The sequence below is a fragment of the Orcinus orca genome, chromosome 16, assembly GCF_937001465.1.
Source record: "Orcinus orca chromosome 16, mOrcOrc1.1, whole genome shotgun sequence".
Classification (NCBI taxonomy): domain Eukaryota; kingdom Metazoa; phylum Chordata; class Mammalia; order Artiodactyla; family Delphinidae; genus Orcinus; species Orcinus orca.
Genome location: NC_064574.1, coordinates 43,271,081 through 43,297,750, shown reverse-complemented (window position 1 = coordinate 43,297,750; position 26,670 = coordinate 43,271,081). Strand labels below are relative to the sequence as shown.

Genomic DNA, 26,670 nt, shown 5'->3' with positions numbered 1-26,670 from the left:
CCAGAAACCCTAGGCCCAGAGGAGAGGGTCGTCCCCACCCCAAACTCCTTTAAGTTTAAAACTACTAAACTGTAACATAAGTGCGAAAAAAGTCCAATTAAGATCTGATTTCAGTCAATATAGCCATTCTCGCCCACATTTAAAACCTCCAGTACCCTTTTTATTTTCATTTCTCTGTATCCCTGAATTTAGGCGTCCAGAGCACACGCGCTCGGACAGCCTTAGAGTAGCAGAGAGGACCTGAGGAGCTGCCCACTATCAAGCTGTGATAATCTCTGTGCTTCAGTTTCTTGCTCCGTAAATTGCATGGGCTAACACCTGTACAGTGGGGTAAAGCCAGGTCCTTGTTAAGGGCCGAAAAACTGTTTTTGGTAATCTGACCCCAGGATTGGGGTCCTTGCGCTGGCCCTAAATTACTGTGAACTCCTCGTTTTCCTCCTCCTCCCCAGTTTTTAAAGGAATGAGGTTGGGTTTTAAGCTTCCCTGAAATGACTCTATCCCCGTTCCCAAGCCACTTGATCTGCCTAGATTTGTCGACCTCAGGCGGCGGCGCCCGGGCATCCTGTCCCCGCCCCTCCGTGCTCCAGGCCCCGCCCAGGCAACCCGGCCCCGCCCCTCCGCGCCTCCCGGGCGCCGCCAAAGCCCGGGGCGCGGATCACGCGGGCAGGAGACGCTCTGGGCATGCTCAGTGGCAGGGCAGGTGGGGCCGCCGCGGGCCGCCTGGTCCGGCCGGGAGCGGAGGGGCGGGGGCAGAGGGGGAAGTGGGCGGGAGCCGCGGGCCAAGTGTCGGGAGCCGCCGGCAGCCGCGGGACGCTGGGCAGGTGGGAACCCGCGTGGTCCGGGCCGCGATGAGCAATGGCATCGGTCAAGGTGGCCGTGAGGGTCCGGCCCATGAATCGCAGGTGAGTAGGAGGGCGGGGCGCAGGCGGGCCCCTGAGGCGTCCCCACCCGGAGGAAGTTGGTCTCCAGCTCCCCTCTAAGGCCAGCCTGGACTTAAGTGTCAAGAGCCGGTCTCCGGCCCACTGGGCCCTGGCTGTGGCCTCTGGGGGCCTGGACCACTTGAAGCTTTGCTGTTCCTTTCACACTGCCCTGGAGGGGCCCTGGGGGGTAGAGAGTTCACGAGGCCACGGAGGAGATTCCTGTTAACTCTTCCAGGTCCCATTAATTTGAAGAAGTTTGCTTCTTCTCTCTTTAAAAAGCATCAAGGGAACAGTTTCACGAGGGTGTAAATCCATGAGCGTGGTCATGAGGGCACCAGAGCTGTTAGGCGAAGTCCCCCCAGTTATGCCAACTCAGAAGTTCTCTAATTGTTATCAGTGTTACTTTTTTCAACTCTTAAGAAGTGATTTCAGTTCCCTGAACTTGAACCCTAACTTCTAATCAGTAGTTTAGCAGTTCTTAACTTAAGGTTAAAGAGTGGATGGCAAAACTTTAAAAACTTTTGTTTCCTGGAAAAAAAAAAAATCAAGGACACTTAAGTACACGTGTTTGAAATATGCTGGGGGGAACATAAACAGTTAACAGCTGGGGGGAATTATAAACACATTTAGAATTTAATCTTGTATGTTTCTACGAAGTAATGACTTTGCGTTCACTGAGGAATAGTTTGCTTTTCGGTGACTACTTTATAATCAGTTTTTACAAGAGTTAGCTTTTTAAATTGGTTTAAAGAACTTTAAAGAATGAAGTAGATCTAAATGGGATGTGTCCTTCCCAATTGATAGGAGCAGTTCACACAAGGCCATTTGTTTTTACTGGCTTCTCAATCAAGGTGGACATTTGACTTACCATATGGCCTTTGCTACTTTCTTTGTATCAACTTTGGAGGTCATCAGAAGATCATAAAATCAAGAGATTGCCGGAGCCTTCTTTGGCTCATCTGAATCTGTTTTTCTGTTGGCAGATAGGGAATCATTATTCTGGTTTATAACTATTGGAGACCAGTGCTTTTGTGATTTTTAAGTTATCTCTAAAGCTTTTTAGGGAAGGAGTTTGACTTTTTTGTAAGTCCTAAGAAAATACGTAGGTTTCTATGTATATTCAGTCCTACAAGACAAATGGACCCCAGAGTCATTTAGATGTTTTTGAAAGATTGTTCTTTATTTTGGATTTACATGTATATCGAAGTTCCTTTCCTTCTTTGAAATAAAGAAGTTTTGGAGCGCATGTTACGAGATTGTATTGAGTAGCTTTAGAAAGCAATTATTAAGTGCTGCCTACCAAATGCACGGGCATTGTGCTGGGTGCTGTCTGTGGGACAAGGTAAATGAGGTCTGCTGAGTGTCTTTCTGGTGAGGGAGGGACTACAGACTAGTGGGACTCTCATAAAACCCTGGGTGGGTTGGGAGGGATGCTACTGGTGCGTGCCTTGACAGTGGAGGCCTGAAGCCCAGGTATGTGGAGAGAAGACAGGAAACATGTCCAAAAGCCACGTGCTTTGGGCAGATAGATGGATGTGATGATGTCTGTGCTCTCAGCAAAGAACTCTTGTGGTGGCATCAGGATTTGGGCAAGCGGTAAGGAGGCAGTAGTCTGGCCATAGGTGGAGATGGGAAGCCTGGAAAGATCCACGGAGACAGTCTGCTGGCAGAATTGACGGGATTTGGCAGTTCATTGGGTGAGAAGGAGGGGAAAGGGGAGGAACACAGAGTCATTAACTGAGGTCTGATGCTCAAGGAGGTAGAAGAGGTTTGGGGAAGGTGGACGGTCAGCGGGGTGCGTTCTCTCTTGGGTTTGAAAGTTATAGGAGATGCAGTAAGTGTCAAGTGCAAGGACAGCATCTAGCACAGGATGAGTGCTGTCCCAGGTGTTGACCCTGTTCACTGTCCGAAGTGTGGGAAGGACATCCGTCTCTTTGCTGGTGTTCAGTAGACTGTAAGAAACATGGGTCTCAGGTGATCTGAGGATTGACATTTGGAAATCTTTTGCACGTGGATGACAGTTTAAGAATGTTACAGTGAGGAGGGAATTTCTCAGCAGGAGAAAATCTTACTTTTATGTATAAAGCACAGATATTCAGCAGATTTTAAAAAAAGAAAATGTTTACAGTGAGAAGAAAAGGGATTCAGGGATTGGGCACTGGGATATGCTTCTCTTTAGGATTCCAGGGAGAAGATTGGCTTGCAGCTCATGGAGGAGAACCAGCACAGCAAATGGTCATGGCGGGAAAGGAGAAAGGTCTCCCGAAGGAGGTGGTGGTGGTTATTGTCAGATGTTGCCAAGATGGTGCTCTGAGGATGCCAGTAAGATGAGGTCCTCGGTCTTGGAGACAAGAGCATTGGTAGATTTCCAAAGAGCAGTTTCACGGGGAGACAGTGATCTGGAAGTTGGGAGTGAAATAGAAAGACATATACAATTGGCCAACCAAAAGTACTTGGCCTAACTTATAAGGAAAGGCTTCCAAGTTATAATGGCCATAAGAAACCATTTTTCACTAGTGAGATTGGTGAATATTAACTGAACATTGAGTGTTGGTGATGGAGTCATAAAGGATCAAGACCTCTGAGACTTCCATGCTGGGAAATTTGACAGTAGCTGTCCAGATTAGAGGTTTATAAAACTCTTTGGTTGAGGAATTTCATTTCTAAGATTTTATTTTATGGATTATATTCCTACCTACGAAGAAGTATGTGTAAGGATGTTTCTGCATCATCATTGGAACAACAACAAAAAAATCATAAATGATCTAAATGTACAGTGATGGAGGATTTGTTAAATTATTGCCTATTCATTTGGTAGAATGCTTTGTAGTACTTAAAAAAGAATGTGTTGATCTTAAGAGTTCCAAGATAGGGGATTAAGTGAGAAAAGCAAGATATCCACATACACACTCACTACAGTAGAGTTGTATGAATGTGTGTGTTCAAAAATATGTACATAGAGGCACACACACGGCCATACCTGTATGGAGTGATTCATAAGAAGCCTGGCAGTGGTAACTCTGGCGAGGAGAGCTGATGAAGAGTCTGTCCGGTGAAGATAGATGGCTTCTTTTTTGGTTTTTTCCTTTTACTGTTTGAGTTTTTACTTTGCTCATTGGTGGTGTTATAATTAATAATTGAAAACTTGTGTATGTAATTTTAAAAAGTTATCTAAAAAGTCACTGGCACTGGAGAAAGAATTTTCAGCTGGTTGTCTGGGAGGATTGAAGGAAGTTGTTAAAAATATTTTCCCCCAGTTTGATTGAGATGTAATTGACGCATCGCTCCGTGTGTCAGGTGTAGAGCAGAAGGACTTGACTTGTATATGTTGTGAAATGATTACCACGATAAGGTTAGTTAACATCCATCATCTCATGTAGTTTTCCAAAAAAAAGGAAAAGAAAAAAATGTTTTTTTCCCCTGTGATGAGAACTCTTGGGATTTACTTTCTTAACAGCTTTTGAATATACTATCCAACGGTGTTAACTATAGTCATCATGTTGTACATGATGACTTATTTATTTTATAGCTGGAAGTTTGTACCTTTTGGCCCCCTTCATCCAATTCCCCCATTCCCTACCCCCTGTCTTGGATAACCAGAAATCTGTTTTCTTTTTCTAAGTTATTTTTTTGTTTATTTTGTTTTTTGTTGCTTCTTTTTTTTAAGATCCAACATATAAAGGCGATCTATACAGTATTTCTCTTTCTCTGAGTTCTTTCACTTAGCATAATACCCTTAAGATTCATCCTTGCTGTTGCAAATGGCAGGATTTCCTTTTTCATTGCTGAACAATATTCATGTATTCATATATATATATATATACACACACACATGTATATATATCACGTCTTCTTTATCCATTCATATGTCGATGGACAGTTAAGTTGTTTCCATGTCTTGGCTATTGTAAATGAGAGTACAGGCGCTGAAGGCAAAGAGGAAGCAACCAGCCCGAAGGAAAGGCCTGGAGTGATAGGGAGGTGAGGTTGGCTGTTGCAGCCAGGCTGTTGAAGGATGGGGCAGTGTGGTGAAATACTGACTCTGAGGAGGAGCCTGTTGCGGTCACCAGTCCTCCTTGCAAGAAACACCCAGTGCTTGATTAAGGACAAGATGTGATGAATTTGTTTTTACTACTGTCCGAGAGGAGGAAATTTCTCCCTCTACCGCTCTCTTGAGTTCTTGTGGCTAGACTAATAATAAAATTGACCCAAGATTTAACAGGAGAAAAAGAAACAAATTTGTAAGGAATTGACAGGACAAAGAAACTTAGGTTTTGTGTGCCCAATTATTGAAGAGCCTAAACAGAGTTTGGGCTTGGAGTAGTAAATTAAAGAAATAACAAGGCTCCGGATTCCCTATTTTTGACTGTAAGGGTGTCCTTCTACCTCCAGATGCAGGGAGTGTGCCCTTCACATGGGAGATTGATTCTCCTGCTCTCAGGGAAACAGAAAGGAGGGTGAGAGCGACCCTGGTGGATTGGCCGTTTCTTAAGAAACTTTAATTTAAAACAATTAATATGCCGTGGAGGTGCATTTTGGGGTGGCCCATCCTGAACCTCAACACTGCCTTATGGCTTTTTTCTTTTTTTTTTCTTTTTTTTTTTTTTGCGGTACGCGGGCCTCTCACTGTTGTGGCCTCTCCCGTTGCGGAGCACAGGCTCTGGACGTGCAGGCCCAGCGGCCATGGCTCACAGGCCTAGCCGCTTTGCGGCATGTGGGATCTTCCTGGACCAGGGATCGGACCCGTGTCCCCTGCATTGGCAGGCGGATTCTTAACCACTGCGCCACCAGGGAAGCCCCAAGATTGGCTGTTATTATTACTGTTACTTTTAGAATTTAATGATGGTATCTTTATTCCATAACACATATTTAAAAAATGTTTTACCAAAAAGAAAAAATTTGGTGAGTGCTGGCAACAGGCCAGATGTTAGTGTTATAATGTACTTTCTCGTCTTATAAGGCAGGTCCGCCCAGGCCTTCTATCTGTGAGGGTTCTCAGCTTCTCTTCCCGATCAGCCTCTCAGGTAGAATTTGCTGTCATGTCAATCAAGTTAAAAACAAAAGAAAAAAACGCCAGTGGTAGTTTGACTGGGGTTGATGTCTTTAGACTCTACTGAAGTTTTCCCATTTTAAGAGCAGGAGTGTGGGGGAAAATCGCTCAGTGGTAGCCTCTTGGGTCTGTGATGACGCCAGTCTCTCGTGTTAAGGGTGGGTGGTGTCTGTCGAGATGGTACCATGCACCAGGCACCGTCATTTCTTCACCTTGGCAACTTCCTTTCCCCCTCACACCAGCTCACTGATGGAGGTCTTTTCACCCCATTTTACAGACGGGAAACTGAGACCCCTGAGATAATAAAGTGCGGCTGAGCCAGCTCCACTTCCCTCCAGAGCCCTTTGCTTGGTGACTTCTTGTCCCCGGGCTCGCTGATGACAGAAGCCCTCGGCCTCAGGGGACGGCTGGGCTGGTGACAGAGGAGAGACACAGGCACACCACACACGCAAATAACACAGAATCTGTGAGGGGATTCTGGAAGCTGGAGGAAGAGGTCTCCGGGGCTTCCCAGGGTCCCTTGGATGAGAGGGTGGGGTTTGAGTTGAGCCCCGAAGCAGGGGTGTAACCAGCCACCATTTAGGGAGCGTCTGTGAAGTGCTTGCCTGGTGATCTTTGGAAGTTAGCACAGTGGCCGCATTCTGCAGATGAGGGGCTCAGAGACCTGAGGTCACACAGCTAGGTCGCGGTGGAGTCCGGGTTGGAGCTGAAGTCTCTCTTACTCTCATTTCTAAAGCCCCTCCATTGTACAGAAGACTCAGATAAGAGGAGGGTGGGGATGGCTGGCAGGTGGCACCGAGTACAGTTACCCGGGATCTTGGACTCACTGGAGCTTTGTGTAAGGATTAGTTGAGAGGTCGGTGGGCAGGGTGTTGTGAGGACATTTCTTTGTTAAGCTTGGGAGTTTGGGCTTTTATACTGCAGTCCTGTGCTGGCCCTTGGCGGCATGCAGCTCCTTAAATTAACTGTTCAATAAAATGTAAAATGTAGTTACTTAGTTGCACAAGTCACATTTCAAATGCTCCGTAGCTACATATTGAACAAGGCAGATAGATCATGTCCATCCTCGTGGAAAGTTCTACTGGACAGTAAGCCCGACCTGGGTTTGAATCCCGGCTCTGCACCTTCCTAGCTCTGGGTCTTGGCACTTTACTCAGTTTCTTCACCTGTAAGACGGAGATCTTCACAGGACCCCCCTTGTGGGGCTGAGATGATGACTGAATGAAGTAACCCTTGCTAACAGTATTGGGCCCCAGAGTAAGGGCTCTATAAATATTGGCTACTATTATTAGGCACTGGGAGCTGCTGATGGCTTTTAGCAGTGTAGGGAAATAATACCAGCATTCCAGCAACAGTGAACATTTATTGACTGTTTCCCAAGTGCTGTGCTAAGTGCCTTTTACGCACTATTATCCCACTGACTTTCCTGCCATATTCTGGGGTGCAAGACCCTGAGACCTCAGATGTCCTTTAGATTGGGCAGAGACCAGTGCCGGCAGACCATTCAGAGAACTGGAGTATGACCGGTAGGGATGGGATTCTGGACCAGGCTGGCCATGTAAGTAACAGTAAAGGAGGAGTCAAAGGATGAAACTTACGAACAAAACCCTGAAAAAACCTTCAGGGTGTTTTCTGATTGTGAAAATAATGTATGCTTGTAAAAAACATCTGCTGAAAAGTGTACCAAAGAAATCAAATCGAAAATCGCTCATAATTCCACGGATCCAGAGATGACCCCTCCTAAAGTTTTGGTGCATTTAAATCCAGTCTTTTTTTCCTGTTTGTGTAGCAGCATAACGTATAACTATCTTATATCCTGTGTTTTACGTTTGCAAGAGACATTCTGAAGACCAATCAGTAGGACATAGAGAGGCAAAGAGTCAGATGACTGAGAGGCTTGGGGCCCTATTAAGTGGATGAATGACCTTTGCCAAGGTCAGGATGTGGGATGAGCCTGTCGGGGTGGAGGGCCATGGTGGTCAGTTGAGTTGGTTCAGGATGCTGGTGGGGCTGCAGGCAGTAGGACCTCAGGTGAGTTATCAGCTCTGCAGGTGCATATTTGGAGGTGGGTCGCTTGAAGGTGGTAGCGGCTGTGGTGGCAGTGAATGTTGTCTCTGAGGAGGACCATGGTAAAGAAAAGAAGGGGTGGGAAAGCAGAACTGCATGACCTGGGTTAAGACCGAGCTGTCAGTAGCTGGCCGAGTGACCTGGGCAGGTTGGTTTTACTCCTGGGCTCAGTTTCTTCTTTTGTAAACAAGGACTCACTGAGCCTGTTTTAGGGGGTTTACAAAGTCAGAACTGTTTTCACACCCATAGTAAGATATTTGCTGTTTTTACTCTCATCTCTCACGAGGGTACTGTGGAGTTTTCGAGAAGCTACATGATGTGTGATGATGTCGTGAGTCTGTGTGCAGTGCATTGAGTCAAACATTTCTCAGTTTTCATTTCTAATATGGTAACTATAAATGGGTATATCAACATTAATAAAAGCTCTTTAGGCTCTTCAGTTATGTTTAAGAGTTGTAAAGGCTACGGAAGCCACAGCATGTGAGAGCCGCAGCTGTAAAATGATAGTGCATAAGTTGTTGAGGGGATTAGATGGAAGGGTGTATATGGAAAGAGTGTTCAGCATACTTCCAGGCATGTAATATCCTTTCAACAAATCAGAGCTGCTATTATTTTTTATAATCACCTGTTACTGACAACTACACTTAAGGGCCAGGCAATGGAGACAGGAAGGGAGAAAAGCAGGAGAGTGAACGTCCTGGTCATCAAGGGAGAGGAGAGGGGGTCACCAGCATCGGAGGTGCTGCAGGTCGAGGTCCGAGCCCAGCTGGCTGGGGAGGTGATTGGCTCCTGTCTCTGGAGGGAACTGTTTTAGTTGAGGGGTGGGAGGGGATGCTAGTGGGGTTGGGGGCGGGAGGCTGGCGGTGGGGGCCAGGAGGTGGCACCTGTCGCTGCCCTTCCAGTTAACGGAGGGATTAAAGGAAGGAGAGAGCTCACCCCTGTTCACCTGTGCAGTTTGGCTCCTGTAATAAAATCTAATCTCCTTTACTGATTGTGTGAGGCGCTCAGACCCCAGCCCTCACCTGGGCATCGCAAACCTGGGCCTGGCAGAGAAGTTTGTGTGTGTGTGTGTGTGTGTGTGTGTGTGTCAGGTTATTTAGAAATGTCCAGTTGTGCAGTACGTAGATAGCACTCTGGTCTGAGCTGATTTAGCCTACGCATTCTCATTTCATGATCAACTTCCTAAATTATTTCAATAGCTTTTTCTATTTTTGTGGGTCCTGGAATTGGGATGCAGTCTTGCTGAGGCCTGTTTTATGAAACGAAATACATTACAGCTAGACTTACACGGCCTGGGGGAGATGTGACAGTGCCCCACCACGCCCACGCCCTTCCCCAGGTTGAAGCCTCTGGCTGATTTCCGTGATGGAGAAGTCCTTTCTGGGAAGGTTGTCATTGTTCCCTTGGATTCGACCCAGTGACTCACATCAGGCAGGACTGCAGGCGGGGCCTGGAGCTTTCCTTCACTCTCGCGGACTCTGGGCTGAGCATGTGTGTTTCCTGCTCTGTCCATTTCCAAGTATATTCATTATTCATTGTTGCTGCCCAGTGGAGGGGAAATAACTGTTTCTGTGATCAGCAATCTACTCATAGACACTTGGAGCAATTTCAATGGGATGTGTAGAATTTAAAGTCAACTGAGAAAGTGCTTTCACCGTAATGGTGTTGACAAGTAATTTTTTTTTTTTTTTTTTTTTTGCGGTACACGGGCCTCTGACTGCTGTGGCCTCTCCCGTTGCAGAGCACAGGCTCTGGACGCGCAGGCTCAGCGGCCGTGGCTCACGGGCCCAGCCGCCCCGCGGCATGTGGGATCTTCCCGGACCGGGGCACGAACCCGCGTCGCCTGCATCGGCAGGTGGACTCTCAGCCACTGCGCCACCAGGGAAGCCCCGACGAGTAATTTTTGTCCACAGTGACTATTTCTAGCCACTCACTAGGAATTCTGTTAAGTCTTATGCCATCATTATCTAATTCAATTCTTGACAACAATCCCACAGGGGTGAATATTTTTAGCTTCATTTTATAGATGAAGAAACTGGGGATCAGAGAAAGATCAGGTCCCCGCTCAAATGTCACTTCTTCTGAGAAGCCTTTATCACATTGCATTGGTCTCCTGGCTTCACAGCATTTACCATTATTGAGTTTGTGTGCGCGTGTGCACACGTGCATGGGCATGTGTATGCATGTGAAAGGATTTTTGTTTTCTTGTTTCTTGTCTCTCTGCTTCTTGCCCATAAACTCCGTGAGAGCTGGTAACCTTGTTGGGTTTGTCTGTTTCCCTAGGGCCTAGAACTGTGCCTGGCAGAGACAGGTACTCAGAAGATATTTGTTGCATTAATAACTGTCATCTCCTCCCCAGTCTTTCAGTATGTGGATGCTTACAAGGAATCCGGGATCCGAAGCCCAGCGTCCGTGGGATGCCTCACATTGCTCCCGTGAGCAGAAGGGAATTTTGATGATCCTCCTGTTGGGTATTAGGCTGGGGAGGTAGAAGAGAGCTGAGGAAGAGCCTGGGGAAAGGACAGCTTCAGGCTTTCCCTGTGTATTAAGTTAATTATACACAAATTACACATCAAATACGTGTTATGTTTATCTCTTAAGGTTAGAGAATTGGAGGTTAAACACTATGTTTCAATGATATATAGTTTATGGGACAGGACACACTTGTTCCTTTAGAAAAGGATTTTTTTTTTAACTTGAAATAATTATACAGTAAAGTTCCCATATATGCTTCACTCAGCTTCCCCTAACATCAGCGTCTTACGTAACCACGGTGCAGTTGTCAGGACCAAGGCATCAGCGTGGTGCAGCCCTGGTAACTGGACATGGTTTTCCTGAGAACGTCCTTCTTCTGTCCCAGGAGCCGGTGCAGGATCCCACATTGGATATAGTTGCCATGTCTTCTTAATCTCTTCTGGTCAGTGACAGTTTCTAAGTCTCAGAAGCGTGCCAGTCAGTTATTTTGTAGAATGTCCCTCAGTTTGGGTTTCTCCCACGGTTTGTCATGATTAAACTGAAGTTATGCAGTTTTGGCAAGAAAGCCACATAAGTGCCCTTCATTTCCTATCATGGGGGGGTCATGATGCCAGTATGTCTCGTTACTGGTGATGTCCACGTCAGTCCCTTGGTCAAGGTGGTGTCTGCTGGGTTTCTCCGCTGTGTTGTTATATTTTTTCCTCTTTGTAATTAATACATATCTGAGGGAAATACTTTGCAGGAAAAGTTTTTGACTTCAGTTTGCAACAGTATTTATTTTTTGCCCGTGGGAACACATTTCAGATTTTCTAATAAAAGTTATTGTGAATATAAGATTCATTTAAAACATTTTTTTTTCCCCTCTGACTTAGTGAAAAAGGATTAATCACATTTAAAATGAAGGACATTTGTACTTTGGAAGGTTGGTGATGATTGTACAGGACTATGCATTTAAAACATCTGCAGTAAGACCTTTATCAGCCCAATGCATGCTGATGTTTCTACTCTCTACTATTTCATTTAAAAAAAAAAAAAGATGGTCTTTATCCACTAATTTATGATCGGCGGTTTGAAAACACTAGTGTAGTGGATCTATTATTCAGAGCAGAACTTGGTAAAATGTGATTTTTCTACATGAGGGAACATTGAAATTAGGATGCTGTTAGAAAGTCAGTCCTCTTTCCTCTTGGAAGCTGGGGGTGAAGGGTGGGGCTTATGATCCCAAGAGGATAAATAAAGCTTAGAATGAGAATTTTCAACTTCAAAGAGTCTAGGATTCTGAGTCCACCATGGGATACCCAGTATCAGGAGCTTGCTCTCTTAAACTCTCGTGGCTTCATGGTGTCGTGGTCTCTTGCCTGAGTGAGTGCACCTACTGATTCTTATTTTCAGGATTTATTAAACAGAGTCTAAGCCATCACAGTGACTCAGCTTGGGGCACAGGTAAACCACTTCGTGAGTTCCCTCTAAGTGGGACTTCAAGTTCCCCAGGGAGCTTTCCAGAAAAACTGATTCAAGGTGATGGAGGCTAGCTCGGAAGTGAAACAAGTTGCAGAGATAAAGCTTTTAAAAATATTGGGTTTTGGTCTGTTGGCTTTCTTTTCATAAAGTTAGTGTTTTTATAGGAGCTATCTCTGCTTGATCAGATAGAAGAGCAACTAACTGTGAGAAAAATGTCAGGAGTCCTGGGCTGGTGCTCATATATGATGATCCAATTGAGATGTTTTTCTTCTTTTTAAAAGAATTTTCCTTTTGAAATAAGTACAGAAAGTTGCAGAAATAGTGCAGAGTTCTCGTGTAGCTTTCACCTTATACAGCTGTAGTATAATTAAACACCAGGCAAGTAACATTGATACAGTATTATCCACTGATCTGATTCATCCAGATTTCCCAAGTTGCCCAATAGTGTCTTTTTCTCTGGTCCAAGATTCAGTCCAAGATGACACAAGGCATTTAGTTGTCCTGTAAAATATCTCCTTTTTAATTTAGCTTTTCTTGTTCTTAGGGTCAACTTTGACTATACTGATATATTAAGGATGAGAATAGGTAACTGCCCCGCCCACCACCCCAGTACCTCTGTCCACTCAAAGGACTGAGGAATTTTGCCTCCTGGTATCCTTGGTTGTTTGAGCTGTTAACACCTTGGTTGGATTAATTGTTCCCCATGTCAATGCAAAGGACAGGTGGGGACCTTTAATCCCTGATGGGGCTTTTCCCCGAGAGAACCTTATTTCCTATAACCTAAGTGTTAACTTAGCCTGTACATTCTACTAACAAACAGCTTTCAGGTTTTCTGTTCTTTCTGATGAGTAATAAATGAATTAAAGGACCAGTGAAAGGAATTTATTCTTTCTTTCCTGGAACATAAGTGCTCTGAAACTGATTTGATTGTCTCTAATTTGATCTTGGCTGGAATTCCTCTCTCTTTTGATTTTAAAAAGTCAGAGGATCTTGTGGTTGTTTCTGCTTTTACCATCTTTTCCCCTCCTCCTTTTATTCTACTCTGACTTTTGAGAGACAGCTGTTGATAATCAGTCCTGGATAAATCCCATTTATTTTCTCTACCATCTTTCTTTAGCCTTTGGACCGTGCTTTTAGTTATTGATTTGCCATTTCTTATTCATTCATACCCTCATTCAGCAGACAGTAAGTGCTGTCTGTGTAAGAGAAACTGATTTTTTTTGTGTGTGAGCTTTTCCTTGGAGGGCATACCTTTGAACTGTGGCTGGATTAAATTAGCAAGACAGAGCTTTCACTGCCCCATGATCCCAAACTTTCACACAGTGCTCAGTGAAGGTGCGAGAGAGGCATGGGTGTTGAAGGGTAGGTAAATCAGGTGGTCCCAGGGTTGCATCCTGGCATTGCCACGAACTACCTACATGGTTTTCTAAAGGATACTTTAGTCTTCTGGTCTCTTCTTTCCTCATCTGTATAATGGGGACAATATTACCTTATTTGTAAGGTTATTTTAATGGCTTAAGGAATTAATGGCTGTGAAGTGCTTGCACAGAGTAGGCACAATCAGCAGTAACTTATAATTTTGTGATGTACCTCTTCGGATTTCCCATGAATATTGTGACGATGGAGCAGAATCTTACATAACTCAGCAATGAGTGGACTTTGTCCACTCGTCACCAAGTATTAGGTTCTCTTTGTAGATAATAAAGTACAATATGTGTTTGGAGAAAGGAAAATCAACGTGAGCTCAAGTCTACAGGTAGACATTATGGCAGAAATGGAGCTTTGAGGTCTGCCTAGGCTTCACATGGTGAAGAGCAGGTGTTTTCCTGGTGACCTTGGCATCTGTCTGGCCATTGAGCTTTTATTGGGCTTTTTACTTTGGTCAGAGAGGAGCAAGGGCATGATCCCTGCTTTCCAGTAGCTCATGATCTCGTGGGAGCAGTAGCCACAAAGAGAATGTCCCCTGTTGTGTGGGTGACGATGGGTGTTCAGGGCACAGTGGTGTGTGGCTGTAGAGGTGTTGAGTGTAGCTCCTTCTCAGGGCTGGGAGGAGTATCCTGGAGGATTCTGTGTCTGAGGGCAGGACTCTGTACAGTGAGTTGGCCAGGCAGACAAGGCGGGCAATGGCATTTTAAGCAGAAAGTGTCCAGAGGCCCTAAACTGTGGAGTGAGATTGGGGAGCTGCAGTGTTGAGACACTGCTGACATTTCAGCTGGCTGGTGAGCACAGGGGCGGAGAGGTGAGAGGTCCAGATTCTGGAGGTTGTGCTGTCTGGACGTTATTATTGTTTCTTCCTTTCCACTGCTCTAAAATGATTTAACTTAAAGCTGATTCTGTAGATAAAGGGAACCATTTTACAAATGGGTGTAACATGATGAAATTTGTGTGTTAGAAAGCCAGGGAGTGAGACTGACAGGCTGATCTGGGGGGCCATCAGGTGTGACTGAACGTGGAGGGGTGGGAGCTAGTGCATTGCAGTTGGAGTGGACCCACTTTCCCGCCCACCTGCTCTGCCACCAGCCATCCACCCATCCATCCATCCACCTGTCCACCCACCCACCCACCCACCCATCCATCCATCCATCCATCCATCCATCCATCCATCCATCCATCCATCCACCCATCCATCCATCCATCCACCTATCCACATACCCACCCATCCATCCACCTATCCATCCTTCCACCCATACATCCCCCCTGCCCCCGCCATCTACCCACTCACTCATCTCCTTACCTAGCCATCTACCTACTACCCAGCCAAACAGCTGGGGAATCTGTTTCTTTCCCTTCTTAACCAGGAAAGAGTGAACTGACCCCTGGGCACCTCTTTTTTCCATCCTTTGTCCATACCAGACTACAAAGTAGACATCAGTGTATTGATAGAGGTTTCATCTGCCTATCATTGATTGATTGATTAATTCATAAAGTATTTAAACTCTGCTGGGTGTATGCCAGGCCTTGTGGTAGACCAGCAGTTCTCAAAGTTTTGGGGATTCCTTAAAAATTGTTGACCCCAAAGAGCTTTTGTTTTTGTGGGTTATATTGATATCTTTACCACATTAGAAATTAAAACAGACTCTTTTTAGAACAGAAGAATACACAAGCACACAGTCCCTCAACCATCAGAATGACCTGTCGTCACACACCTTGTAGCCTCTGGAAAACTTCACTGGGCCGTCTTGAGTGAGAGTGAAAAGGCAAATGATAATGTCCTGGTGCCATTATGAAAATAGTTTTGATCTTGCAGAGCCCCCCAAACCATGAAAAGCCACTGGGCTGCATATTGGGGATACGGTGGACCACCAGCCTGGCACAGACCTTGCCTCTGTGGGACCAGGTCCTGTGGTGCATGTGGAAGCCCATGTTGGGGTCTCACTGAGACTTGGGGTGTTGGGGGAAGGCCCTTGGAGGGAGAGATGGCTCAGTTGGGCCTGCAATGGGCATCGGCCGCGGAGGACAGGTGTAGCGGGTGGAGGGAACAGCACGTGGAGGGAACAGCACGTGGAGGCCCGGAGGCCTCCCACGAGGGCCGAGAGCAGTTCCTTGTGGCTGTATGTTAATGTTGCATTTGCTAGAACGGGACCAGCAGTTTGCTTTCTCTGTGTGGCTTCAGCGTGATGTGATTTTATCCACTCATTTAACCTCAGAGGCAGACACAGCTGTTCTCAAGTCCCTTCCCTGTGTGACTCGTGGCAAGCCCGGGGCCAGGTCTCTGCACTCCTGTTGGAGAGCCTCCTATTTCAGATGCTGAAGTGGGTTTGTCAAGCTTTGAAAATGCCAACAGCAGAGCCACGGAACGTGAGGGGCTCAGAGGCAGCATCGAAGTGTGCAGCAGAGTGGAGGCCAAGTGAAAAAGCTCGATTAATCATCAAAGAACAGGAAGGCGACACTTGAGAGCTGAGGCCTCGAGTGAAACAGAAGCAGAACTGCTCTCTGATGTCATCCCGTTATCAGTGAGACTCCTTACAGAGGGGCTGGCTTTCGCCCCCTCCTCCCCTCTGCCTTTGAAATGACGTCCAAACTAGAGGTGTAGGTCTTGGCCAGGTGCAACCTGAGACCTCCTTCTCCCTGTGTGGCTGTCGTAGGAGGGGCCTGCTTTATTGTGCGTGGACTCCCTGCTCAGCCAGCCGCAGAGATGAGGCCAGACCTGTTTTGCTCTCTCTCTGTTTTATTGCAAAAAGCCTGGGGGTATCAGAGGGCTTTCTTACCTCAGGCCCTTCTGGCTTGATGATGAGGTGATTGCTCTTATTTCTGCCTGTAAATTGTGGTAGAGTATTCAATTTCAAGGCACCTGGGATGAATTCTCGAACTAAGAACGTTAGAATGCTACACGGGCATTACAGCTCCGGGGAAGGGCAGCTTCATTCTTCCAAAGGTGTCTTGAGTTCACGCAGGGTTGAAGATACTGTCAGGGAGTTGTGAGAATTAAGGAGGGTGCAGCCCACACTGGAAAGACAGAAGGACCTGAGAGAGAAAGCCCCTCGCTGGTGGTTTCTTTAATAAATCCTCAATACCTGAACACATCAAACCTATTTGCTCCTGGTTGAGTGAGATCATATGTTGTTAAAAGTCAGCGTGATTAGTTTCGGAGCCTCTGCCAGCATTTCCATGGCTCTGTCCCCTGTCCAGGCACCACGGGTTGGGGGAGGTAATGACATCCAGCAGAAAGTGCATGAAGTTTGAGAAACCACGATCAGAGCCTTTAAATTTGCCACCGGTTCGTAATTTACGAAAAGGATCTTGCTGTTAGAGGCACGGTCCCTTCTGTGAAGTCTCTGGGTTTCCTGGGGTGGGGGGGAGGTGGGGGGCTGAGGGTGTCTCGGCTCCCAGGTTTGGGGAGCCAGGCGAGGAGCGGGGAGCAGGCCCTGCTCTCCTGTGGATGCTTCCAGAGAAGTCGGAAACCCAGATTTGTATGTAAAACCTTCTGATTTTAAAAATACAATGAATTAAAGATGTTTTATTTATTTTTATAATTTTTTATGAGGTAGAGTTGATTTACAATGTTGTGTTAGTTTCAGGTGTACAGCAAAGTGATTCATTTCTATATATAGATATATATTCTTTTTCAGATTCTTTCCATTATAGGTTATTACATGATACCAAATATAGTTCCCTGTGCTGTACAGTAAGTCCTTGTTGTTTACCTATTTTATGTATGGTAGTGTGTGTCTGTTAATCCAGACTCCTAATTTATCCCTACCCATGTAGGTGTTTTAGAACATGGCCTGTACCAGCTCTCACCCTGGGATGCCATTGTAAAACTTCTGGTTTATAATGGAGGTTTAAAAATCTTCCTCCTTTCCTTGTTCGTTTAAGACTGTTGTTCACTTTACACATTTCCCCTTCCCACCTCCCTACAGTGTCAGTGTTGTCCGTTTTTGTTTTGGGGAGGGGTCATCTTTGAGTGTCCTTTGCTCATCCCACTGTTGCGCCACAAGCCTCTGTGAATTTCACTGAGTGCTTAGAGATGCTGGTCCTCTCCTGGTTGCCACGTAGATCAGAAAAGAGGGGACGTGGGGGCGGGTGCCCCTGGGAGATGCGGCTCGGCAGGGAGCCTCTGTGGGCTCTGTGGGGGGCACTGAGTAAGGACAGCGTCTGTGCCTGCGAGGCTTAGTTGACTGCCACGGACGTGGGGTCTGCCCTCTGAACCTGGCACCCCCTCGGAGGCACGTTTGGGGATGGGTGGACAGGCCTAGTGGTCCTCAAAGGGTTGGTCGGTTACAGATCCAGAACCTCAGCCCGGCTCTTCGGACCCGAACCTCAGCTGCAGCTCTGAGCACGCTGCCTGCCCACGCGGGGGGCGTTTTCTCCTTTGCCTGGGGTTTTGGTGGCCTGCTTGGTCTGTTTCCCTCTCTCTCACCTGGTGTCTCACAGGTCCAGGTTATGGTTTGTTTTCCTTTTCAGGCTTTGGTGGTGACATCTGAGTATGGGTGAGTCCCAGCTTGTCCCTCTGAAACATTCAGCAGAAGGTTGGGACACGGGCCTTCGTTTCGAGCTGAGGCTTACCACCCCGGAGAGTCGGGTTTAATGAATATGGGGTGCAGCTGGGCATCAGCGGCTCTAAAGCCCCTGGAGAGCCCTGGGGCGGGAGGCCTTGCCGGGAGGTGATTGACTACATGTGCTCCAGGGACCGGACGCCCCCGGTAAGGTCAGCCTGCTCTTCTGTTGATGGCCTGATGTTTTGCAGGTGAAACTTTCTGGGGCCCTGCCTCCTCTCTCCCAGTATAAAAACGTGGGTGTTGTTGAGGTAACGATTGGGCCTCTTTTCTGGGCCGACTTTGTTTCACTTACGATGCCAACTGAAGCCCCGTCTCCTTGGTCCGGCCTCCCTGCCACTCACCCCACCCCCAAGCTGGCTTTGCTTTTATAGCCTGTTTGCTCTCACCCACTGCGGGTGATCGTGGGCTGTTGAAGGGTGAGAACTGTGATCATATATCTCTGCATCCCCAGAGAGCCTCGTAAAGGGGGGATGTTTGTGTTTGTCCATTGACCTAGTCCTGCCTCTGGCCTCTGTTGCTCCCATTAATTTAATATATGAAGGAGCATTGCATGCTTGCCAAGGGGGACAGGGAGGGAGCTGCTGGCCACGGTGCGGGAAGGACAGCGTGTGTCACGTCTTCAGGTCAGACAGTGTGGATTAAGTCAGAATAACTAGACGTAATTCACAGGCTTTAAAAATAAGTGAAAGAATTTTGGTGTTTCCGATACTCTTGTCTTTTTTATGAACCGTGGCCTCTGCATTGTGTTGATGAAGATAAGCATTTTATAAACAAAATTTACGAAGATCAGCTATATGGTGGCTCCTCATTTTTCTGAGATCTGGCTAGAAAATTTGGCAAAATATATTTTCTGGATTTCCTCCATTTCCATCTCTTTTGGGAAAGGAATGCAAAGGTTTTCTTAAAATGAATCGTCCCACCAGAATGTAAGTTCCCAGAGGGCAGGAGAGGCACAGTGCACGTTTGTTGAATAAATGGATGGATCTTGGATTTGTGCCAGAAGTGACAGAGCATATCGGTGGTCTGCTGGTGCCCGGCCTTGTGGGGCCTGCTTTCCTCTGTCACATCTTCCAGCAAAAAAGTATATGTGAGGGAAGCTCAGTACTTTTACAGGTGAGGAGGAAACAAAGGCTCAGCGAAGTTAAATGAAGTGCGGAAGTCACAGAGCTAAGAACCAGGATTTGCACCCAGCTCCCCGAAGCCTAATGCTCCCCCCACAACGATTAACCCACTCTGCTGGGCAACACCAGATGCAGGGCTTGGTGGAAATGCTACTCGAGACCAAGACTGCATCTTATTCCACTCTGACTCCAAGTGAAGTCTTCTAGAGAAAAAGTCCTGCAATTTTGTTTATGAATATGTTGCTTGTGTGTTGGGAGAAGCACATTGAAGAAGTTTGGCCACATGCACGTCCTTGTTTTTCCTCTTTCCTGTGACTCAGAAGAGACAGAAGGTCCCTGTGCCTTGGTCTTGGAGTCAGAGTCACAGCTGTGGGTCTACGGGGAGAGTGAGCTTTGGAGTTAACATCTGCCAAGGGAACCGGTATTTATGGGGCAAAACTCATCTGCATTTAAAAATTGAAAACGTATAGTAAACTTGGAAGCATTTCCTTCACTTTAGTGCTTGAGTTTAAGAAAACTGTCTTGTTTTCAGTTCATGTGTTTCATTCTTTCATTTGCTTACTCATTCATTCGTTCATTCATCCATCCAAGCGCTTGCTGTACATAAAGACAGTCCACATACTGTGGGATGTATCAAAAGCAGGGCATTATCTCTGCCTTCAGGAAGCATCCAGACTGGTGGGGAAGACAAAATGTACTGGCCCAGCAGTAAATGGGTAGAAAGTGGAAACTGCTGTGGTGAGTGAGGGGCTATTGCACCTCAGGTGTGGTGTGTTGTGGGCTGTCACGCAGCAGATGTGGTGAGTGATGGGCCATCACACAGAAGCTATTGGCTGGGGCTTGTTCTGGGAAGGCCTCCTGGAGGAGGAGACATCTATAAGTGTTTTGAAGGATAAGTGAGATGGAGGAGAAAAGTACCTTCCAGGCAGAGGGACCAGCGGGGGGATCTTTGTGTGTCCTGGCAGAAGGGCTAGTTTGGAACGTGGCAGGGCGCTTGGGTGACACGTGTGTGTGGACCTGAGGCTGGATGGGCTTCTTGCGCTCCCCCATCCGGCACCTGGTGCAGTTGGTGACTTGCACCTGTTTAGACTAATCTTCCCGTGAACCCCTTAAACGTGCTGACCTAGCCCACTGGGATCCCTTGCTCCTACCTTCAGGAGGACGTAGCTGAAATCAGGTTAGGGGTGCTAGTGTGCCCTTGGCGGTTCTCTGTGGCTTAATTCCTCCAGCCTTTCCCAGCGCTGACTATAGGAGCAACTTTGAGCCGGTCACTTAACCTCCAGGGCCTGGGTTTCCCTCTGGCTGAGATCAGGTGGTGGGGTCTCCTGAGCCCACTTCTTGTCACCGCCATTTACCTGACCCCCTCTCGCCTTCAGCATCTGGGCCCCAGGTGCTCCCCCTGCAGTGTGTCCAAAATTCCCTGTGAAAGTGTCATTGTCATCTTCAGTCTCAAGCAAAATTTAGTCCTTCCTGGTTTGGGGCTTGAGTTTTGTAATGTATGAAATTCTTGAGCTATCTTCCAGCTTTTCCTAATTGGGACCAGGGTTCCATGACAGAATTAAGTGCAGTGCCCAGAGTAAGGCATTCATTATATGCCATGAATTAACTTTGCTCCTGTGCTTCTAGAATGCTACTAGTTATGTGCCTTCTTTAGGGGAATTGGGAAAATAGTTACTTGGTGTATGCACATATTATTTTCCCTTCCCTTCTTTCTTCTTCTTTTTTTTTTTTCGGTACGCGGGCCTTTCACTGTTATGGCCTCTCCCGTTGCGGAGCACAGGCTCCGGACGCGCAGGCTCAGCAGCCATGGCTCACGGGCCCAGCCGCTCCGCGGCATGTGGGATCTTCCCGGACCGGGGCACGAACCCGCGTCCCCTGCATCGGCAGGTGGACTCTCAACCACTGCGCCAGCAGGGAAGCCCCCTTCTTTCTTTTTCACTGCAAATTGAATCAGAAGTTTTCATGCTCTTTTGCTACCTGCTCTCTCTCTCTCTTGATGTTGTAGACTTCAGAAGAGAGCCCCCAGCTGGACCCAGCAGAAGGCACAGCCCTGCGCTGGATTTTTATTCTGGAACTGGGGATTCAGAGGAAGGGACGAGACCACTGAGCAAAGCGCGTCTCAGAAGGAGCTGAAAGGCAGTTAGGCTTCCACGCTCTTTAGGATTCCAGCTTCTCAGAGTTGAGGAGGGCATCACTGGGCAGCGAGGGTAGCAGCTCCCACGCCGGCGTGGTCATCGGCGTCTCCTAGGAGGTTAAATACAGATGCCTGGTCCCCGTCCTGGAGATTCTCTTCTGGGAGGTCTGGGTTGGGCTCTTCACATTACTCTGTTGCTCGGCAGGGCTTGGGGACCCAGATCTGGCTGAGCTGTCTTTTGGATGCGTCTCTGCTCTCATCCCCGCTCCAGCATCTCCCACGTGGCCTGTATTAGCCTCCTGACTGGTCTCCTTGCCCTACTCTCCCCGCTCCAGAGTCTGAGCAGCAGCTGGAGGGATCATTTAAAAATACAGAAGCATTTTGCCACCCCCATGCACACGACCTCCCGGGTCTGTGGCTTCCTGTCGCCTCTCAGTTCCTGCGAGGCCTGGCATCATTTGGCCCTTGCCCCCTTTCTGATCTCGTCTTGCTTCCCCGCTCGTTCTCCTGCAGGCCCGCTGGCCTTCTTGCTCTACCCCCAGGCCTCTGGCTGGCTCCCACCCCGGGGCCTCTGCACCTGCTGTGCCCTTCCCAGGTCTTTGCCTCGCTCCAGTCGGCCCTTGGCTCACACACCACCCCCTTGGAGAGGTCTTCTGCGACGACTTGCCTCCCCCTGCCTCTGACCCCAGTCCTAGCCCATGACACCCTTTCATTTCTTCCCAGCACTTAACCGGTATCTAAAATGGTATTGTATTTGTTTTTTTCTAACCCCTCCACTAAAATGAAGACTCCAGACAGTACTCTGTCTGTGTTCTTTACTGCTTTATCCCTGTGCAGAGAGAGTGCTGTTTGGCGTTTGACGGTCTCACTAATATTCGTGGACTGAAGGAATACGTAAATCTCCCCCTCCGGCGTCCTGGGTAGGGATCAGTCGGCCTCGGGCTAAACGTCCTCGGTGATGATTCTGTGCCTCTCAGGGCAGCTCAGTTTGTATTGAGACACTTCTGATTGTTGGGCTGTCCTTCCTTCAGCGGAAAACTGAAAGCAGGTGTCTGCCTTCTTTCTGGCCTGGGAGCCCCAGCTCCTCGCTCCCTGCTGGGGAGTTGGGGATGGTGGAAGCTGCTGCCCGTCAGCACCCTCTGCAGCATCGATTTAAGGGGACTTGGGGTGGTGGACCCCGTGCTTGATGCCCAGAGCATCCTTTGCTGAAGGGCTTCTTGCCCGGCCTCTGGAGTGCTGTCTGCACGGCCTTCAGTGTCAGGCCCTCAGGGGCCCTAGCCCCTTTCCCAGGCAGCCTGTGGTCCTGGTCCCTGGCTGCACAATGCGGGGGTGTGAAGGGGCCACCGTAGCTCCAGAGCAGTCTGTGGGGTCAACCAGGGCTGCCCCTGGATCTGGTCACAGCCCGTTGCTCCCTCTGCCCTGTCCTGCTGCCCTCTCCTCCTTTCCCAGGGCCTGACCCTAAGGGCACACCCTAATGAACACCCTGCATGCCAGGCTGCCCCCCGATCGTCTGTTCCTCCGGGATCCCAGCCCGGAACAGTTGCCTGTTTGCCTGATTTTTTAGGTTTATTACACCCTCTGGAGGCCAGGGAAGATCATAAAAGGCACAGCCTGATGGCCCCGTCCCGCAGTGGCAGGGGTCAGCGGAGGCTTTCACTTGGCCCGAGATGCTCCCGGCATGGCATCTGAGGCTGTGACGGCACTGCTGCCCTTGGCTCGGCCACGGAGCAGCCCCCGGGGAGCGGAGGAGGGCTGCGCAGACTCCTGGCTGGGATGTAGGTCACGGTGCTGCTGACCTCCATCTGAGCACTCTGTGGCGAGGTGTGTTCCGAGATGCAGTCAGGTTGATGGCCTGAAAAAGCCACTCCTGGATTTCTTTCAGGAGAACAACCCTTGGGCTTTTCTCAGGAGTCGAGCTGATGCTTTTGTGATTTTTATGGACAGCAGCTAGGTCAGCAAGATCTTTGAGTGTGTAGGACCGGCCAGAAAGGCTGAGGAGTAGCCTGGGGAGAGAGGGTTGCAGGAGAGTGGCCCGCCCTGAGTTGGATTTCACACTTTGACACGGGCGAGGCTGCACCTCTTCACGGAGCATCCACTACTGCGCTGGGGGCTGAGGCTGCTCACTCCCTGGGCTTGGGGGAGGGAGGCGAGTGTCCACGTGCATCGAAGTGGGAGAGCCCGCTGGGTGCCCCCGGGGCACAGTGGTGGCAAGTCAGCAGCCGAAGTGAAGTCTGAGTAGGTCTCAGGCAATATTTGGGATGCAGTTATACTAAAACATTACTCGTTTATCTGAGATTCACATTTAATTGGGTTCCCTGTCGTTTGTCTGGAGCCCTAATAAGGGAAAAGGAGACGTGCCATTGGATGGGGTGGAGAGACTGAGCAGCTCACCGAGCATTTAGAGAGCAGGACCGCTACCCGAAGAGGGGGCATCTGGTCTGGGGTTGAATGTTGACACCACGGAGCCTGGTGGACATGCAGAGGGTGGGGAGGGGCAGAGGCAAATCTAGGTGGTGGATGGCGACGGTGGGGGAGCTGTGGCCAAGGTGAGCTGTCCTCTGGGTGGCCGGACAGTCAGGAGGGGAGGGGCGGTGAGCCAGGCCTGTAAGGACCCGGACGCACCCCGGGGCGCCAAGGAGCCACCCCAACGCTTAAAGTCAGGGGCTTTTTGCCTTCTAATTAACTAACTTATTTTAATCAAAGTAATATCGAATCACGCTGAAACAGTTTCCACAGGGAAGTGTTTTAAGTTCATTTTCTCATCCCCTGAGGTCCTGCTCCTACGTACTCTCCAGGGGTGACCAGCTTTCACTGCGAACAGCTTCCCACTTATCATTTCGGAAATGTCCAGCGATGTTCTGTGCATCTAGCAGCATAGATGTGCATTTCTCTCCATGTTCTCTATCTGCTTATTGGGCTGCAGACTGGGCGTCGTCTGCATGCTTGATTCTTTTCCCCACTTAACGGTGTTCCTTGGATTTCTTTCCGTAGTAGTACTCATGGAGGGCATGCATTCTTTTAATTATATTAATTAATTTGTACTTCTATTTTATTTTTAAATTGAAGTGTAGTTGATGTACAATAATATATAAGTTACAGGTGTACAATATAGTGACTCACAATTAGAAATTGTTTTTGGAGTACAGTTGATTTACAATGTTGTGTTAGTTTCAGGTGTACAGCAAAGCGAATCGGCTATATGTATACATATAGCCCCTCTTTTTTAGATCCTTTTCCCATATAGCTTATTGCAGAGTATTTAGAAGAGTTCCCCGTGCTATACAGTAGGTCCTTATTAGTTATCTATTTTTTTATATAGTAGTGTGTATATGTGAATCCCAGTCTCCCAGTTTATCCCCACCTTTCCCCCTTGGTAACCATAAGTTTGTTTCCTACATCTGTGACTCTATTTCTGTTTCGTAAATAAGTTAATTTGTACCATTTTTTTAAAATTCCACATATAAGTGATATCATAATACAGTGATTCACAATTTTTGAAGGTTATGTTCATGCATTCTTTTTAAAAATAGAGTTTAAAGTTTTTGCTCTTGGGTGTTCTGCCACCAAAATGAAGGCAGTTAAATATTGGTTCATAGTATGTAACTTTTCTGGTGACTTTGGGGATGCTGGTTCACTTTGGAACTCAGGGTGAATAAGCCACTCTTATTATAATCTTCTAGGCTAGTGGCCCAGTTTGGGGATCTCAGTGTCACCCAGTCCAGCTGTTTTATTATGGGCTGACCAAACACCATCAGCTGCATGAGTGGAATCAATCTAAAATGCTGATTAATTTAACAACATATTCAAAGTGTTTGAATTAACATAGGGTTATTTTTTTTCTAATAAGCTTTCTCCTCTTCTCATATCTGCGAGCTGACATGATTCATCTCTTTCTCTGACTGGATATTCTGCATCTTTTCCTTTCTCCTTCCTTCCTCCTCCCCCCTCAGTATTGATCTATAACCCAGCATACTTACTCCAGCGGGTTCATTTGTAGCATCTTATGATCTAGTTTCCAGACCTTTTAAATAAATTACTTATTTATATGAGTGAACCATAATTGACTTTTCGCTTGAGAAACCCAATTCACCAAAGTGGCCAGGCAGAGGCATAGTTCATTTTGCTCTATTATCAAGTCAGTGTTCAAATAATATTTTAGGATGATTTATTTTCCTCAGCATGAGAAAAATGTCAAGATTTATTTCCCATGTTTTGTAAATGTCAGAGGAAATTGACCTGGGACTGGGAGACCTCTCAGTGCCTGGTGTTGCAGAGTTTTCAGCTGAAAGACTGGAAGACAAAGCACCCAGCAAGTGCTGGTTGCGGGCGTTGCCTTTGTGCCCGGAGAGCTCAGGTTGTGGGGTGAAGAGGAAGTGGGATCCTCTAGACCAGTTGGGGAGATGACACCAGCAGGGGCGGAGCCCATGGGGGTGGGATGAGCCGGGTAGGCGTTCCTGAAGGTTTACAGGGTGGGTGAGTCAGACCGGACCTGGGACAAGCCTCGACCGACCGAGGGCCTGGGTGGGAAAGCCAGAAGCAAGGGTGGTGAGGGGGTCATCGGGGCAAGTGGCCCTAAGGAGGGGATGCGCCTGGCGAAGGGCAGCTGGCGGGGAGAGCATTCATTCAGTGCTTTCATCAGTTGGTCCATCACATTCAACAGCCGTTTTGTGAGCACCTTCAAGGCGAGGCACCGTGCCTGGGCCTGAGGGTGTAAACCGAGTAGGCCTAGTCCTTACTCCTGAGAAGTTCTCGGTCTGGGGGGTGAGCTAGGAGCTGGTCAGCTGATAGGGGGTGGGGCAGAGGCTCAACGAAGGCTCAGGAAGGCCAGGGTGAGCATTGGCCGGAGGAGGGTGGCATGGATAGTGTGGAATGGTCAGGTTGGGTCAGTCAGAAGGCATTTGGGGTACCGCTGGGAGTTGGGCTTCACCCTGTGGCCTGTGGAAGTCGCTGTGAAGCCGGGAAGCCACACGGTCCCATGTGTATTTGGAAAGAATCCTTCTGACAGCAGAGTGGAGGGTGGATGAGAGGGGACAAGGTTGGAGGCAAAGAGACTCCAGAGGGGTGGTGGTGGCCGACCTGGGACAGTGGGAGAGGTGGCCAAGGTCGGTAGCCTGGCGGTAGATTGGATGGGACTGGGTAACTGACCATTGGGTGGGGAGTTGGGGACAGGAGGTAAGGCTGCCAGAGGGAGTGTCACGTGGACCGTCAAGTCACCTATGATAGTTAGAGGCCCTGGAGGTGCAGAGAAGGCCACGAGCAGAAGCCGGTCTCCAGTGGACGTGGGGCCCGAGCGGGACAGGTCGGCAGAGTGTGGAAGGAAAGGGAGCCTGGGGCCTCCTTTGTCCTTTCTTCCATCTCTGAAATACTTGGAAGCTTGACGGCCTCCTGGAATCTACCAGGGATGAATGCACCAAGGGGTTCGTTTCAATGTGTAATAACTCCA

General features: G+C 48.0%; 1 protein-coding gene across 4 annotated transcripts in view; it reads left to right on the top strand.

Annotated features, from left to right (window-relative positions):
• Positions 1–744: 744 nt before the first annotated feature.
• The window catches only part of KIF16B (kinesin family member 16B), a 276,855-nt gene continuing 250,929 nt past the window's right edge, over positions 745–26,670 (top strand). For all 4 annotated transcript variants that reach the window (XM_033429440.2, XM_049699212.1, XM_012533190.3 and 1 more), the window contains exon 1: positions 745–902. In XM_033429440.2, coding sequence (XP_033285331.1) covers positions 856–902 — 47 coding nt within the window. In that variant the 5' untranslated portion in view covers positions 745–855. The remainder of the gene's footprint in view (positions 903–26,670) is intronic.